Here is a 13686-nt window from a genome sequence, read left to right as displayed (position 1 = left end):
ATCTGCCTATAACAAGGGGAGCTGGCGTAATTTTAGACCACTTTCAGTTGTTACTGAAGAACTCTTTAAATAAATAGAATTTTTTTTTTATTTATTTTCTATTGCAGTGATCAGCTGAAGAACACTACCTTCCAGATGCTCTTAAACTGGTACTTTTCACTCAGTTTTATGCTGATTGACCAGGAAAAATAAGCTCTAAAGCTCAGTTGAAAGATGACTTCTGTTATTTTTGTTCGTTTTATATCTCTGAACTTTCTGCTGTAGTCATAAACAACTGCTTGAGTTCCGTGGCAGAGAGTGCAAGTGTGTGTATGATTACATGTTTTTAATTTTAAATTATGGACAAACTGTAGATAAAGTGGAATATTCAGAGAATGCGTCACGGAATAGTAGTAGCCTGCGCACAAGGCCTTCACAAGAACCATTTAAAAAGGGCTGTTTAGCCAAAAGAAATGAAAAAATGAATATTTGTGGCCAGCCCTTACACAACAATGGTCCATGGAAAGCAGCTGGAACATCTTGGTAAGACATGCAAGAACATCCAACAAATGCAAAATGGCATCTGGAACTGGGAGAAAGCTTATTTATATAACCCTGTGAAAGTGAAAATGAAAGAGGGAGAAGGCAGCAAATGATACAGAACAGAATTTAACAATTTGTGAAAAATATGGTTCCAGTGTAAGCCCCGTGTAATTTCAACAGAGATGGTCATCCCTGCCATTACTGGATAATGTGACACCAGGCGATAGGCAGCAGCAACAGCCAGGCACCACAGAAATGTTATGACAGACCACAACTGCTTTGGATAACGCAGAGATTTTACAAAGACACGGTGGATCAGGCTGTGGCCAGGGTTTAGGAACAAATTCTTATTTGCATGGTTCCATATGGATTTCCTGTGGCTCACCACCAGGCCCTGGGTCACAATCCCATGGGACCCCAGAGCGCTCGGGCCAAACTGGCTCCAGGTTCCCTGAACAAAAACCTGCAAACATCAATGAACAGAAAAACATGTTACACTTTGGAGATTTCTTTTAGTGAGGGGAAGCATCTTTGTCCCTAACCTCATAGTGTTCTTCTAGGGAAGTAACAGTTTTGGGGCAAAATCTTAACAGCACCCTATTTTTTTCCTTTTAAAATAAAGTATTTTTTTTAAAAAAATCAAGCTCATATTGCCAAACATGCCCCAGAAGGCAGCCCACGTCCACTGCCAGGACTGAGGCTGCACACTATTAGGCCAAAATAACTACAAGGATGTATATAAACATCACATGTGGGAAAAAATAGAGAAGAAAGGGCTACGACAAATAAGCACAGCAGGCTATCGCAGCAACTTAGACCCCTTTCAAGATGCATTGCTGGGTTTATTCGTATTGCAAAAGTCTGAGGGAGCAGAGGAACAGACAGCAGTAGGGTCGCCCTCAGAAGAGACAGGATGAGACAAACCATTTGTAAATAACACTGAAACAAGCGAAGGGTAAAGCAAAACCAGTCAAAATGACATTAGCTGAAATCAGTTAATAAATTAAGACGCAAGTTCATTTTTTTTCCCTTGTTTTCTTACATATTACTACTTTTGCATCATTATTTCTCTCTGAAGCTGTGAACATTAGAAAAAAAAAGGTCTTCTTAAACTGAAAGCAACACTGCCAGGAAGCCAGATGATTTCATGAGCCAGGGTCTTGAATAAGCATCAGGTTTGCGATTAATTATCTGTAACCATCAGGTTGCCTGTCAGGTGTGAGGGTTGCAAAGGCCATGCCCTGGGCTGCCACAGGTGGAGGGAAGCAGGGCTGCCTGGTGAGACCCCACCATCCTCTGATGCCCAGCTGCTGCCAATGGCCAATCAAGAGATGGTTGAAGCCATTTTTTTTGTGGATATTCATCAAATAATATTTTTGCAGAAGGGCAATACCTAAAAGGGTCTATTTCAACTTCAGAATTTTAAATCCTAATAATTTACAAAGTAATTTTCCCTTATTTAAAGGCCAAACACATTATTTTTCTGGGAGAAGGGCAAGGGACAAAATTAGACAGAGTAATTTGAATATTCTATTTTCAAATGAAAAGTGGAACTTCAGAAGAGTCTTACAGTAGAATTTCTTTTTCTTTTAGCCAGTCTGGGAATAGCCTATGTAAAGCAGTAAAAAGCATGACATTTTGAGGATCAGGAAAAAGGAAACAAATACCTTCCTGTGTGATCAGATAACTCTGTGCTTTAGATTTCCCAAGAAGTTCCTAACCTATTACATTTTCCTTAAATTTAGTAATTTCAGATGACAGAGAAGTTCAGGTCAGAGTTTAACTGTTCTCTTCAGTGAATGGAGCAGAAGACGTCGTTGTTTCGTATTACTGGCACAGCTTATAAGGTAGTTGAGCCTCAAAATAACGTACCATCTAAAACATACAGTAGAGAAAAAAGCATTAAGGTAATGGAAACTCAACATTTCTAATGTTCCAAACATATAAATAGAACCCAACTCAGTACATTAGACAATTGACTGGCTTTGCTTGAATGCACGCAGGAATAAATGGAAACATCCTTATTTCCTATCCCAAGGGGGAATTATTTCAGAGCCTGGTTTTGTGCATTAATAAAAAGCAAGATTCCATTGTCTGGTAGCTAAAATATCTTACTATATATGCTGGATACACAGTCCAGCAGCAGAAACAGAAAAAAACCCAAAACTGAACTCTAGCCTTACAGTCTCTAAACAAGCTCTTACAATACCTAGCATATTTCTGTGTATATATAATCAATAAAAATATATTATCAGAATGGTATATTGTTTGCATTTTTCAGAAGTTCTGTTAGTCATCATGTGTCCTGGCTGCGCTTGTGTCTACAGATGGTCCAAAATGCTTGTTTCTCAAGTGCTACAATGAGTCTAAGAAATGCAAAGACTGGAATTTCACACCTCTTTAGGAGAGAAGGGGACTGGATTGCAACTCAAAGAACAGCCTTCTCCCCGCTCACCACTGACACATTCATTCATTTCTTTGAGCTTCCCTTTCCTTTCTTCTCCCTGCACACCTTCAGTAGTTTGCCTTTATCCTTTCAAGGAAAAATGAGAACATGAAAAGGATTTATAAACAAAATACTCAGAAATAGTATATATTGCCTTTCCTCCTAATCTGTGGAAAGAAACACACCGCCATGGTATGACCCAACCTCTTACTCAGTTTCATCCAGTATCATCACTCATATAACATTTGCCTGTGCCCCATGCCTGACCAGGTGTTGAAAGGCCAAGGACAGGCTAAAGCCCAGGTTCATATTCCTTTTTCAGAAAGCACTGAAAAATAAGTTTCTCTTCAGGAAGCTTTGTTTGGCTATTTTGCCTCTAAGACACTGAAAACCACTGAGAGCCTCAGATCCTGCCTCGCCACTGCCACACAGAGCACTTTGGGGACTTTCTGCAAAGTGCTGTAAACTTCCTCAAATCAGTAAAATTGGGCTGAAACCAGATGGGAGACCTATCAAATTTCACACGCCAGGATTTTTACAAATATTTGTCATTGGAGACAAATTATTATAATAAAGTCAGATTCACTAGAAGACAAAGCTGGTAGGATTGATTTTTATTTAGAGGAAACCTTGCAGTTTGTGTTTAAGCCGCCTATTTAAATAGGCAACTAGCATGATAATGACATCTTAGGAAGGGAAAAAAAAAAGATTCTTGGAGATACATAACGTGTTTAATTGAAACCATTAGTTTTACTGGCAAACAGCTCCATATTTCTGTTCTGTTAATCCGAACAAAGTGCTGCAATTATGACTCAATACATAATGTCCTCTAGTGCTACTCGCCCCACATTCCCCAAGTATAGAAAGAAAACAAAACTGTTTTCAGTTAACAAAACATTCCATGCTTCTATCCAGAATACTTTTATTATATGGTTATCATATACATCAGAATTATATTGGGAACATTTACAAATATGTAAAGATAGTTCAGAACCTCCATTATTCACATACACACTAACTCACACACTCATTTTGCATGTCTAGTCAGTTATCAGGTGAATGATGCACAAAATTGCGTTGTGAACATACACCTCAGATTAGATTTAATCTTCAGTGGCAAGAATTGAGATATTTAAAAAAAAAAAAAAAGTCTTAAATACCCTGTATAACATACCTGTGCATAAACCTAAAGATATGTTTAGCTTACCCATTACCTTTGAAATACTTACCAAAATTAAAATTTGAAACCCATTTATAAAAAAAAAAGTATTAAAAAGTTCACCATTATTTACAAATCCGATTAAATTACACATAAATAAATATTTACATTCAACACACTGCTTCCCTTAATACACATAAAGCCTCCCTGGAAATATTTTTGGCCTTAATAGGCAAAAAATTTTTTTTTTTTTTCCCCAAAAAAAGGTATGTGCCTATTCTTTCAAGTTTCCCCCCCAATTTAAAAAACAAGACAATATAAATATGTGAATAAAGCTGCAATATCCTTAGACAAAAAGTGATTTTTCTAAAAGCATTTTCATTTTGTACTACTCCCGTTAATAAAATACCAAGATAATAGCCACTGCAGCCAGTGTTACTGCAGTTTTTAAAAGCCTGAATATTCCCATAAAAATAAGCATGTCAAATGCCATCAGATAACTTTTACGTGTAGCAGGATTTTAGTACTCTCCTGTGGTAATCTGAAAATAAGTGAAAAAACCCCAACAAAATAAAATAAAAAAACCAATCCACAGAATAATCTTACTATTTTCAGGTGTTTATAAAAAATTTTTAATGTACATAAATCTATATACCATTGTGTAATACTGCTTTATTGTTACTGTTGCATTTAGAGAGAATAAAACCCTGAAATTGTATCAGATAACAAATAGGCTTCCATCTAAAATCTGCATTTTAAAAACTATACACAAAGCTGGTCACCACTAGATACTTAGATGTGGAAAAGAAAATCTAAATATATCTCTTTGTATTCTTTCCATCAAAACCCCTTTATAGCACCACTTTTAACAGCAAAGGATTTCAATACACTTGTACCAAGTACTTATCTTCTGGTAATTGCTTCCACAGATAAGGGATACTGCAGCTTTTAGAAAGACTTGTCTCTTGGATCCAGGGGGACTGAAGATCCTGAATAAGATGATTTTTTTTTTTTTTTCCTTTTTTTCTCCTCCTTTCAAAAAAAAAAAAAAAAAAAAAAAAGAACAACTCAAATCTCTACGTTCCCCCCGGGAAGAAGATCCCAGTCTGTGTTTAGGAGGAAGAATTTGAAGTCTGGTTTCTCTCTTTTTACTTCCTGTGCTTGTCCATTTTATCAATGGTTTTGTTGGTTTCTGCAGGGCTCTGGTCGCCAGCGTTCATGTATGTTTTGTCTGCTATTTTTAATGCTTCATTTAGGTAGTTCTGGACGGATGTCATGGCAGCGCAGATGGCAGCACTCCCAAAGCCATGTGTGATCAGGCTAAAATGAGTCAAACAGCCCTGGATGCCAGGGTCCAAGATGGGACTAGGTCTCGTGTTTCCAAGAGGAGTTCTGTCCTGAGTGAGGAGGTCTGTGAATTCCTTACAGATCTGCCTGCAAGACACAAAAGCGATCACGCTTTACACCACGGTGGGAATTTATGCAAAAGCAAATAAATAAATAAAAATAACAGTCCACACAAAACATTTGGCAGTTCTATGGGAATTAAGAGTTTCCAGAAATTCATTACTCCATCCGCAGCAGTGTCTAAAATTAAAGCCTATTTATTAGCACCGGTTTCTGATGAACCTTGTTATAGCTGTGTCGCAAAAACACATACACTGCAGAATAATCTCTCCACCTCTGATGTCTGCCTGGCTCCGCATCATTTGCTCTAGATTTTAAGGGGGGAGTGGGAATTTCGGGCTAGTTTCTGTGAGAACTTCCACAGCTGCCGTTAAGTGGTTCAGAAAAGACTAAAGCAGCTGAATAGGAAATTTAATTTAGTTGTGCATATTGTATGTATATGCCCTCTTTAAGAGAGACCCAGGCCCTGATCCTGCAAACACTAACACATATGCCTGGCAAAACATGAATGGTTAATAATGCTCCAGCATATGTTGTTTGCAGCTTGTAAATCTGTCCCCATGATGGGATTTCACAGGAGCTGAGCAATCCTAACAGAATCATCACTTTATCAGAATTTCTCAATCACAAACATCTTCCAAAAGATGATCATTGTTAGTGCTGGTAACAATGCCAATAATGATAATACTGAAGAGCAGAAGGGTTATGCTCAGTAAAAAGCACAATATTCAAGCTATAGGAAAGAGGCTGTATTTCCACGAGATATTTTTGTTAAAGAAGGTCTCTTTCAGGGAAAGATGTATTTATTAGTCAACAGGAGTGTGTTTTGCATGCCTGATCCGAATCCAAAAATCAGGGCAACTCCTCTCAGCAGTTTCACAGGCTTTTCTCAGATCCTCTGCAGAGCCAGGATGCCTTCAAAGGCAAGGAATTGCTCCAACCCCAAACCAGAAAACATCTCAGACCACAACGGAGCACGAACTGGAGGCTTTGTTAGACCTCAGCCTGGGGAGGCTGGGACGGGTAGGGGGAATGGGGACAGCAAGCACTCCAGCCCCTGGTTTAAGGTAAGTGTAACTCAGCACAGGTATTTCCTACCAGAGACCTGTTCAGTGTGTGGTTTATTTACAGGAAATCCAGTATCTGCAGAACAGCCGTAGTAACAAAGTTTCTCCTTTACCCTTCCTCTGTCTGTTCATCAAGTTTTGCACTAGGAATTCAGTTAAGCACAAGGACTTTTCACATCTACAAAAGGTTGGCCTTCACTGAACTATTAACATCTTCAGCGAGCAGGGACTGTCCACAGTTCTGGACTCCAAGGGTCCCATGGGGGAAACCTGTGTGCTGCTATGGCCAAAAGCCATCAGGAGGACGTGGCAGCACAGCTTCCCTCATGCCCAGCACACCCACCAGTAACTCTCCTTGGAGATGCCCTTCTGGGCTTCACGTAGGCAGCGGTGGGTGAACCATGCCCTGCTCCCAGTCCCAACAACAGGTCACATTCCCAGACCACACACGCTCTCTGGGTCCTCAACCCTGTCAGATGGAGGGACATCTTTTTCTTAAGATATATAGCTGGCTCGGTAGGACTTTTAACTGCAGTAAAACTTCAGGAAAAAAAAATAATAACGGAACTGGTCCAAACTGCTTTAGAGATATCATAAAGGGTTATTATTACTGGTTCATACTAAAAGAACTGCTGCCATAGTTTTTAATTCAAACCAAAACCTAGTAAAAAAATTGCTTCATCTCCCTGATTAAAATTACACATGAAAACATACCAAACTGTCCAGTCACAGATACTTATGGTCAGACAAAAGCATCTTCAAAAAGGAGAAATTAAAAAAAAAAAAGAGAGAAAAAAGCCAAGCCCAAAACTTACTTTGCAGCAAGAAGCATATTCTTCCTGTTTGCCATTTCATTGCGGCCCATGTGTGGTCTAGTTAAATATTCGGCCACTGCTTTGGAAGGAAACTCTGTCTCACAAACGTAACCAAAGTCACGAGCAAGATGTACAGCTTCACCTGGCGTGGGTAAAAGGGAATGCTTATTAAATCTAGTTACATCTTTTTATTGTCAGGAAATCAGGGAAATTAAGCAAAGTACTGTGAATTTTTGAAGTGTATTCACTTTTTAGGAATTCACTTTTTTTTACCACCATACCACTCGTTACCACTTTCTAATTAATAGATCAGTGTTTCTTTGTAAGTTTGCATCAAGAAAAAAAAACTTGCAAGGTGACTGCTACAAAAAAATAGTTCTCTTGCCTCTATACTGGAAATAAAAACTCTTGTCTCTACCCAGATTAACTGTTTACCAAAGACTAGAATTCAGTCTAGATCAAATTGTCCACTGATATTTAAAAAACCTGGCAACTAAATTTCACTTACATAATAAAGGGTTAATCATTTTAGTAGATTTTCTAAATACTTTTAAAAGTATTTTTGTATAGAAAATAGAAGTGTAAGGAGTATAACTAGGCCACTTTTTTTCATTAAGGCCATTTCACAAGGCTTTAAAAAAATGGATTGGCACGATCAGTGCGTTACCTGTACCATACACGTGTGCATGTGCACACACATAAGCTCTCTTAAACCCAACTTCCAGTGAAAGGTTTTAAATGGAAGTTGCTGTATTATTTGAGTTGATGTAGAAGCAAAACAGCAGTAAGGTATTCTTAGATTCCTTTTCAATCGCTGCTTCTATTCCTATTAAATTATACCACTACCAGGAGCTACTTTAAAAAGAAACACAATCCATCACCACACACATATACACCCTTTAAAAAAATGGATTGGCACGATCAGTGCGTTACCTGTACCATACACGTGTGCATGTGCACACACATAAGCTCTCTTAAACCCAACTTCCAGTGAAAGGTTTTAAATGGAAGTTGCTGTATTATTTGAATTGATGTAGAAGCAAAACAGCAGTAAGGTATTCTCAGATCACTTTTCAATCGCTGCTTCTATTCCTATTAAATTATACCACTACCAGGAGCTACTTTAAAAAGAAACATAATCCATCACCACACACATACACACATATACACCCTTCGAGTCAGCTTAACCCATAGAGGGTCCGTGTAACATGTTACAGATTAAAGGAGCTCCAGTTTCCTATCAGGAAGTCAAAAGCTATAAATCTCACTTTATATGCTTGTTTATTAGAAAAGCTTCTGAGAACACGGCTGAGGTAGGGCCAGGCATCGGAGTCAGCTGCCCCACACTTTTCAAGTTTCCCAATAAGGAACCAAACCCACTAATGTGATGAGTTTCACTCCTTTTGCCTTCTCTGCCCTTCCCTGCACACACCCTTACAAACCCGAAACAACCCACCCTCCTCCAAAACACAAGACTGGACAAACGTGCCTTTTGAACAGCTGCATCCCTGCCAGCATCCCTGCCATGCACCGTGAGGAAGAATACGGTAAGGGTTTGTGCAGGTAGGGCTCTGAGGCCAAGGGCTTACAGCCGGATTTGGAGAGAAAAGAAGGGGAGAGGAGCCCCTCAAAGGCAACACAGCTGCTCCTTGCTGCCATGTCCCCACCATATTCGCTTTAAAATAAACAACAAACTCTCTATTATGTTCATTGCCTTTCCACACTCTCCCAGAGGATAAAATCTATACACAAGGGAAAAAAAAAGTTTATTTTTAAGACACGTTCAAGACTGACCTTCCACCAAAGATGTCAATAGTGTCACATTTGCAGCTTTCCTTCTACCAGCGGGAAGATTCAAGCCAATTTTATCCAGTTTTTCCCTTAATGATCTGCCACCATTTTTAGATTTGGCTCTGTAATTAAAAAAAAAAAAAAAAAAAGGCTTTATTTATCTTCAGGGAATGCTTCTTTTAAAGATGAGAAATTCCAGTTACTGGGGGGGAAGATAAAAAACAGGCTTTTTTTCAAGTGACCTACTTTTAAAATGCTCTACTACAAACCAGCCAGGGTAAAATCAAAATGTTTCAAACTGCACCATCGAAACCAACAGCTGTAGAACAATCACAAGCCAAATTAAGCGTTTGCATAAAAAGGAGTGATTAATCAAGACTCCACCTTGGAGTGATTAATCAAGACCATGAGATTTAATCCAAAAATCATTCCATGGGGAGGCAGTTTGTCACAGGAATAAGAAAGCTCCATGAACCGTTTTTGAGACAAAAATCCGACTTTTAAACAGAGAATGAGAACTGCTGTCAGAGCTGTTAATAGCACTTCTCGAGAAGTAGCAGAAGTGCAAAGGAGTTTTATTTCCAAAGCCTATTAGGATGCAGTGTTGTCGGGCTTCTTAAAAACCAGAAGTTTGCCAAAAGGCTTTCTTTCTTAGCTCCTCGCTGATCTGGCTGCTCACACACAAGAAAACTGACAAACAATAGCCAGGATGGGGATGGTTGTAGGGGAGTCAGAGCCTACCTTCTGAGCACTCCTCCTAGCAAAGAGGCATTGAGACACTCGGGGGGCGAGAGCCTCCTCTGGACCTCTGCTACTGTCACTTTGTACTTGGACGTGGAGCTCAGGAGGGAAAGCCTCCCCGGAACCGAACAAAACACTTCGTTGGGGTTTATGACCACTCCAATTAATCCATCCTTTTGGCAGGGGAGACTCAGAGCGCTGTTTTTCGTTAAGGAAATGGGACCTGCGGGAGGAGGAGGGAAAGCAGGTATTTTATAAAAGGGAAAAAATAAATAGGAAGTGGCAAGTGAATTTTCTTTCTACATAAAAAAGACCAGGAGACAGGATTTCGTTGTGTGTTAAATGCTCACACCACCGACCCCTGGTCCCCAGCATCTATCTGCAGCACGGGGCTGGGCTGGGACCAGAAGGTCCCCACAACTATTCCTGACCTATAGGAAAATATTTGCCACAGTAAATTTCAAGGAGCTGCCCAATACAACTAAAAGTCCTTTTAAAAACAAACAAAAACCAAACAAACGCGCAAACCCCACACCTCTGAAGCAGCGTACTCCCAAATCCACGCTTCTAAAAAGCACAATACAACTACAGACTCCAAATTAGCATCCTTCAGCTACCGCCCAAAACTCTCTCTGAGCTGGGGCAGGGAGAAGCCTCCCAGCTCCTGCTGGGCTTCATCTTCCACCTCGCACACGCGGGGTTAAGAAACCGCCTTTGGAATTTAATCCCAACAAAATTCGGAACAGCCAGCACAACAGAGAGAGGGATGGATGCAGCCCAGAAGAGCACTGAAGGTAAAAACATCGCTCGTTAATGGCTTCAGCCTTTAGAACGGGGACAACAAAAGGCTTTGCAAGGAGCAAACCACAGATCCAGCTTTTCCATCCCCTTTTGCGAATCCACCCAGTTAACCCCCGGCGGTGCTGCCGGCTCCCAGCGCCGAGCCGAAAGGGTTAAAGAGCCGAGGTCGGCCCCGCTCCCCGGAGGGGGAAAGATTTTGCAGTGGTGCATCTGACAGCGAAATTATTCTCCCATGAGCTAAAGGCAGCAATCAGCGCTCTGACAAACACTTCTGCTTTTCCTCAGTTCGGTATTTGTTTGAAGTCTTCAGAGGAAACTTCCACTGATATTTTTTTTTAAAGCACAAATTTGTTTAAAAACAAAAGCGGGGGAAAAAAAAAAAACCACCCTAAACGACTGTAAATTGAGTCAATACGTCTTTCTCTTCCTTAAAACCTCAAGTTACAAAAGCATTTCGTTAAAGATAAAGCCGAGCAGGCTTATGCCAGTGAGCTCGTTCCCTCCTCATGTCTTGTAAAGAAGTTGAAAACAAAAAAAGAAAAAAAAAATAGAACCAAACTGTCTTCGAGTGCTAGCAACCAAAAAAACCCCAAAAAACCAACCAACAAAGAAAAGAAAAAACCAACCAAAAATAAAGAGTTCCTTATCACTTTACACACTTATTCCAGAGCAGCAATAAATTCGGTCCGTGATCCTGGTTTCGATTAAAGCCACCCACAAGGGCAGGGATGGCCACCGTACCCCGGAGCAGTGTGGCCGCCGGGCCGGGGCAGCCCCGGGGGTTTGTCCCCGCTGCCACCTCCCCTCGGGTGGCATTAGAAAAATCCACCGACGGAGCCAGTGTAATAAAAAAAACCCCACCGCCCGCCCGATCTAAAAGGAGCTGGCTTTTAAAAAGATAATAAGGCGTTCAATTCACCGGTGCGTCATTAAAACTTTTTTAACTATTGACAAGGGAAAGTAAACTGCAGTGCCACCTTACTGACCTTTTCTAATGACTGTCTGGTCATGCATTAATAAGTGTTGATCTTCCACATTCTGGAAAGAGAAAGGGGAGAAAGTTTCGCACCTTGAACAGCTGAGAGAGAAGCAGCCGGGGGGGCTTTTGGGAAACCCACCCCCCCCACCCTCCCGGCGCGTCCGCATTTTAAGGGCAGAAAGGGAGAAAAGGCGCGTTTTGAGGGAGAAAAGTGAGAAAAGGACTGAGTCGGGGTAATTAAAAGGTGGGATGTGCAGAAGGGGACGGTGCCCGGCTCCGCAGCGCTCGGGCATCTCTGCCGTCGGGGAGCGCCGGTCCCGCCGCTTCCCACGACGTGCGGGGGTCTAAGGGGGAAGAAGGGGGGGTCTTACCTGCACCTCCTCCATCTGGTGGGCCATGTCGTGCAGGCCCAGGTTATCGGCCAAGGCGGAGGCGTCCAGCCCGTGCCCATGGGGCAGGAGGAGCTCGGAGCGTCGGTAGGTTTCCCTGCGGCCGCCGGCGGAGCCGCTTTCCAGCGCCGAGAGGTGGGGGACGAGCCCGGGGCGACCGTGGGGGGCGAGTCCGGCCGGGTCCTGGCTCTGCCGGTTGGGCCAAGCGCTCTGCTGTTGGCTGGGGGGGGGCGGCGGCGGCTGGTGGAGCGGGTTGATGGAGAAGGGGTCCCCGAGGTGGGAGTAAGGGTCGCTGGGGGACATGCGGGGCACCGGCACGGGGGGCTGCGGGCAGTGCAAGTGGGGGAAAGCAGAGCCCGGGGGGAGAGGAGAGGAGCGCAGAGCAGAGCCGCCCTGCTCCTGCCCAGGGAGCCCTCTCTTTCCAAGGCACTTCGCGTAGGGAATATCCTCCCCTCCCGGGAAAGGGATTACAAACCAGCCCCCACCGCTCTGCTCTCCTCCTCACGCCTATCACAGACTAACTAACCCCTCCGAGCTTAACTCGGCGGAAGCATCATTAAAATAAAAATTTAAATCAGGAAACGCAGCTCGATTTCCGCCGCGCTGCCCCGACCGGGGAAGCAGCTCCGAGGCCGGGAATTGCGGACCCCCCCTGCCCTTGGAGAGCAGGGCCCTGGGCAGAGGAGGCCGGAGGCCCCCGTCTGTCTGTCTGTCTGTCCGTCCGTCCCTCCCACCCTCCCGGGGCCCCGGGAGCCGTTCGCGCCGCACAGCTCTCGCCCGACGGCTGCTGGCGAAGGACGGCGTTTCTCCCTCCAGCCGTCCCATCTCCGCTTCTTCCCCCCCTGACTTCCAAATCTCAGCAGTCAGAGCTTAAATGTCTACATCGAGCTGATCCAGGGATTTAGCAGCTTCGGGCTTCACGGTCATTAAAATAACAGGGCTAGTTAATAAGAGGTGAATGGGGTCCCAATGGAGCGTGAAGCGGGGACTGCAGCTAATCTGGAGGAGCCAAGCGGGCGGACCGCGACCAATTGAGCCGGGAGGGGGGGGACGGACGGACGGACGGGGGGCACAGCAGCTTTTGAAGAGATTAAAGCCCGGGACCACCTCCCGGGGGGTGGGAGACGCGGGGCGGCGGGGCTGCCCGGCTCATCCCCGCAGCATTGCTACGTGCCGGCCCCCTCCTGCCCTGCAGCCCCGACCGACCCGACGGGCTGGGACACTCGGCACCGCGTTGGGACGGAGAGGGGAGCGGGCAGGGGGGGGCTTCGGCCCCGGCTGTTGGTTCTCCTGCCCCACACTCCGCAGGAGGAAGCGGGGGAGCGCGGAGGGGAGCACCCCACTCCCCTAAGGCGCTGCTCCAGCGGGCGAGCGGTGGACGCGGGACCTCAAAAGAGTCAGAAAAAAAAAAAATCGCCCCCCCGAATAAAAAAAAAATTAAAAAAAAATTAAAAACAACTCAGGGGTTCCCGGGAAGGGCTACATCCCGCCCGGCGGGGAGGCAGGGGAGCCAGGCACCGGCTGGAAGCGAGCGGGGCGGGAGGGCAGCGCGGCTCGGGGGGGCGGGTT

General features: G+C 43.7%; 1 protein-coding gene across 1 annotated transcript in view; it reads right to left on the bottom strand.

The window, feature by feature from the left end:
* Nucleotides 1-3680: 3680 nt before the first annotated feature.
* Nucleotides 3681-13686, bottom strand: part of TFAP2C (transcription factor AP-2 gamma (activating enhancer binding protein 2 gamma)) — a 10157-nt gene continuing 151 nt past the window's right edge. The window contains exons 2-7 of the mRNA XM_014943659.1: nt 12100-12441; nt 11736-11787; nt 9949-10171; nt 9211-9329; nt 7417-7558; nt 3681-5561 (exon numbers count right to left, since the gene is read on the bottom strand). Of these exons, the coding sequence (XP_014799145.1) occupies nt 5276-5561; nt 7417-7558; nt 9211-9329; nt 9949-10171; nt 11736-11787; nt 12100-12441 (1164 nt within the window). The 3' untranslated portion in view covers nt 3681-5275. The remainder of the gene's footprint in view (nt 5562-7416; nt 7559-9210; nt 9330-9948; nt 10172-11735; nt 11788-12099; nt 12442-13686) is intronic.

The sequence above is a fragment of the Calidris pugnax genome, unplaced genomic scaffold, assembly GCF_001431845.1.
Source record: "Calidris pugnax isolate Ruff unplaced genomic scaffold, ASM143184v1 scaffold118, whole genome shotgun sequence".
Taxonomy (NCBI): Eukaryota; Metazoa; Chordata; class Aves; order Charadriiformes; family Scolopacidae; genus Calidris; species Calidris pugnax.
Note: the sequence above shows the minus strand (reverse complement) of the source record. Positions and strands in the feature narration are given on the sequence as shown.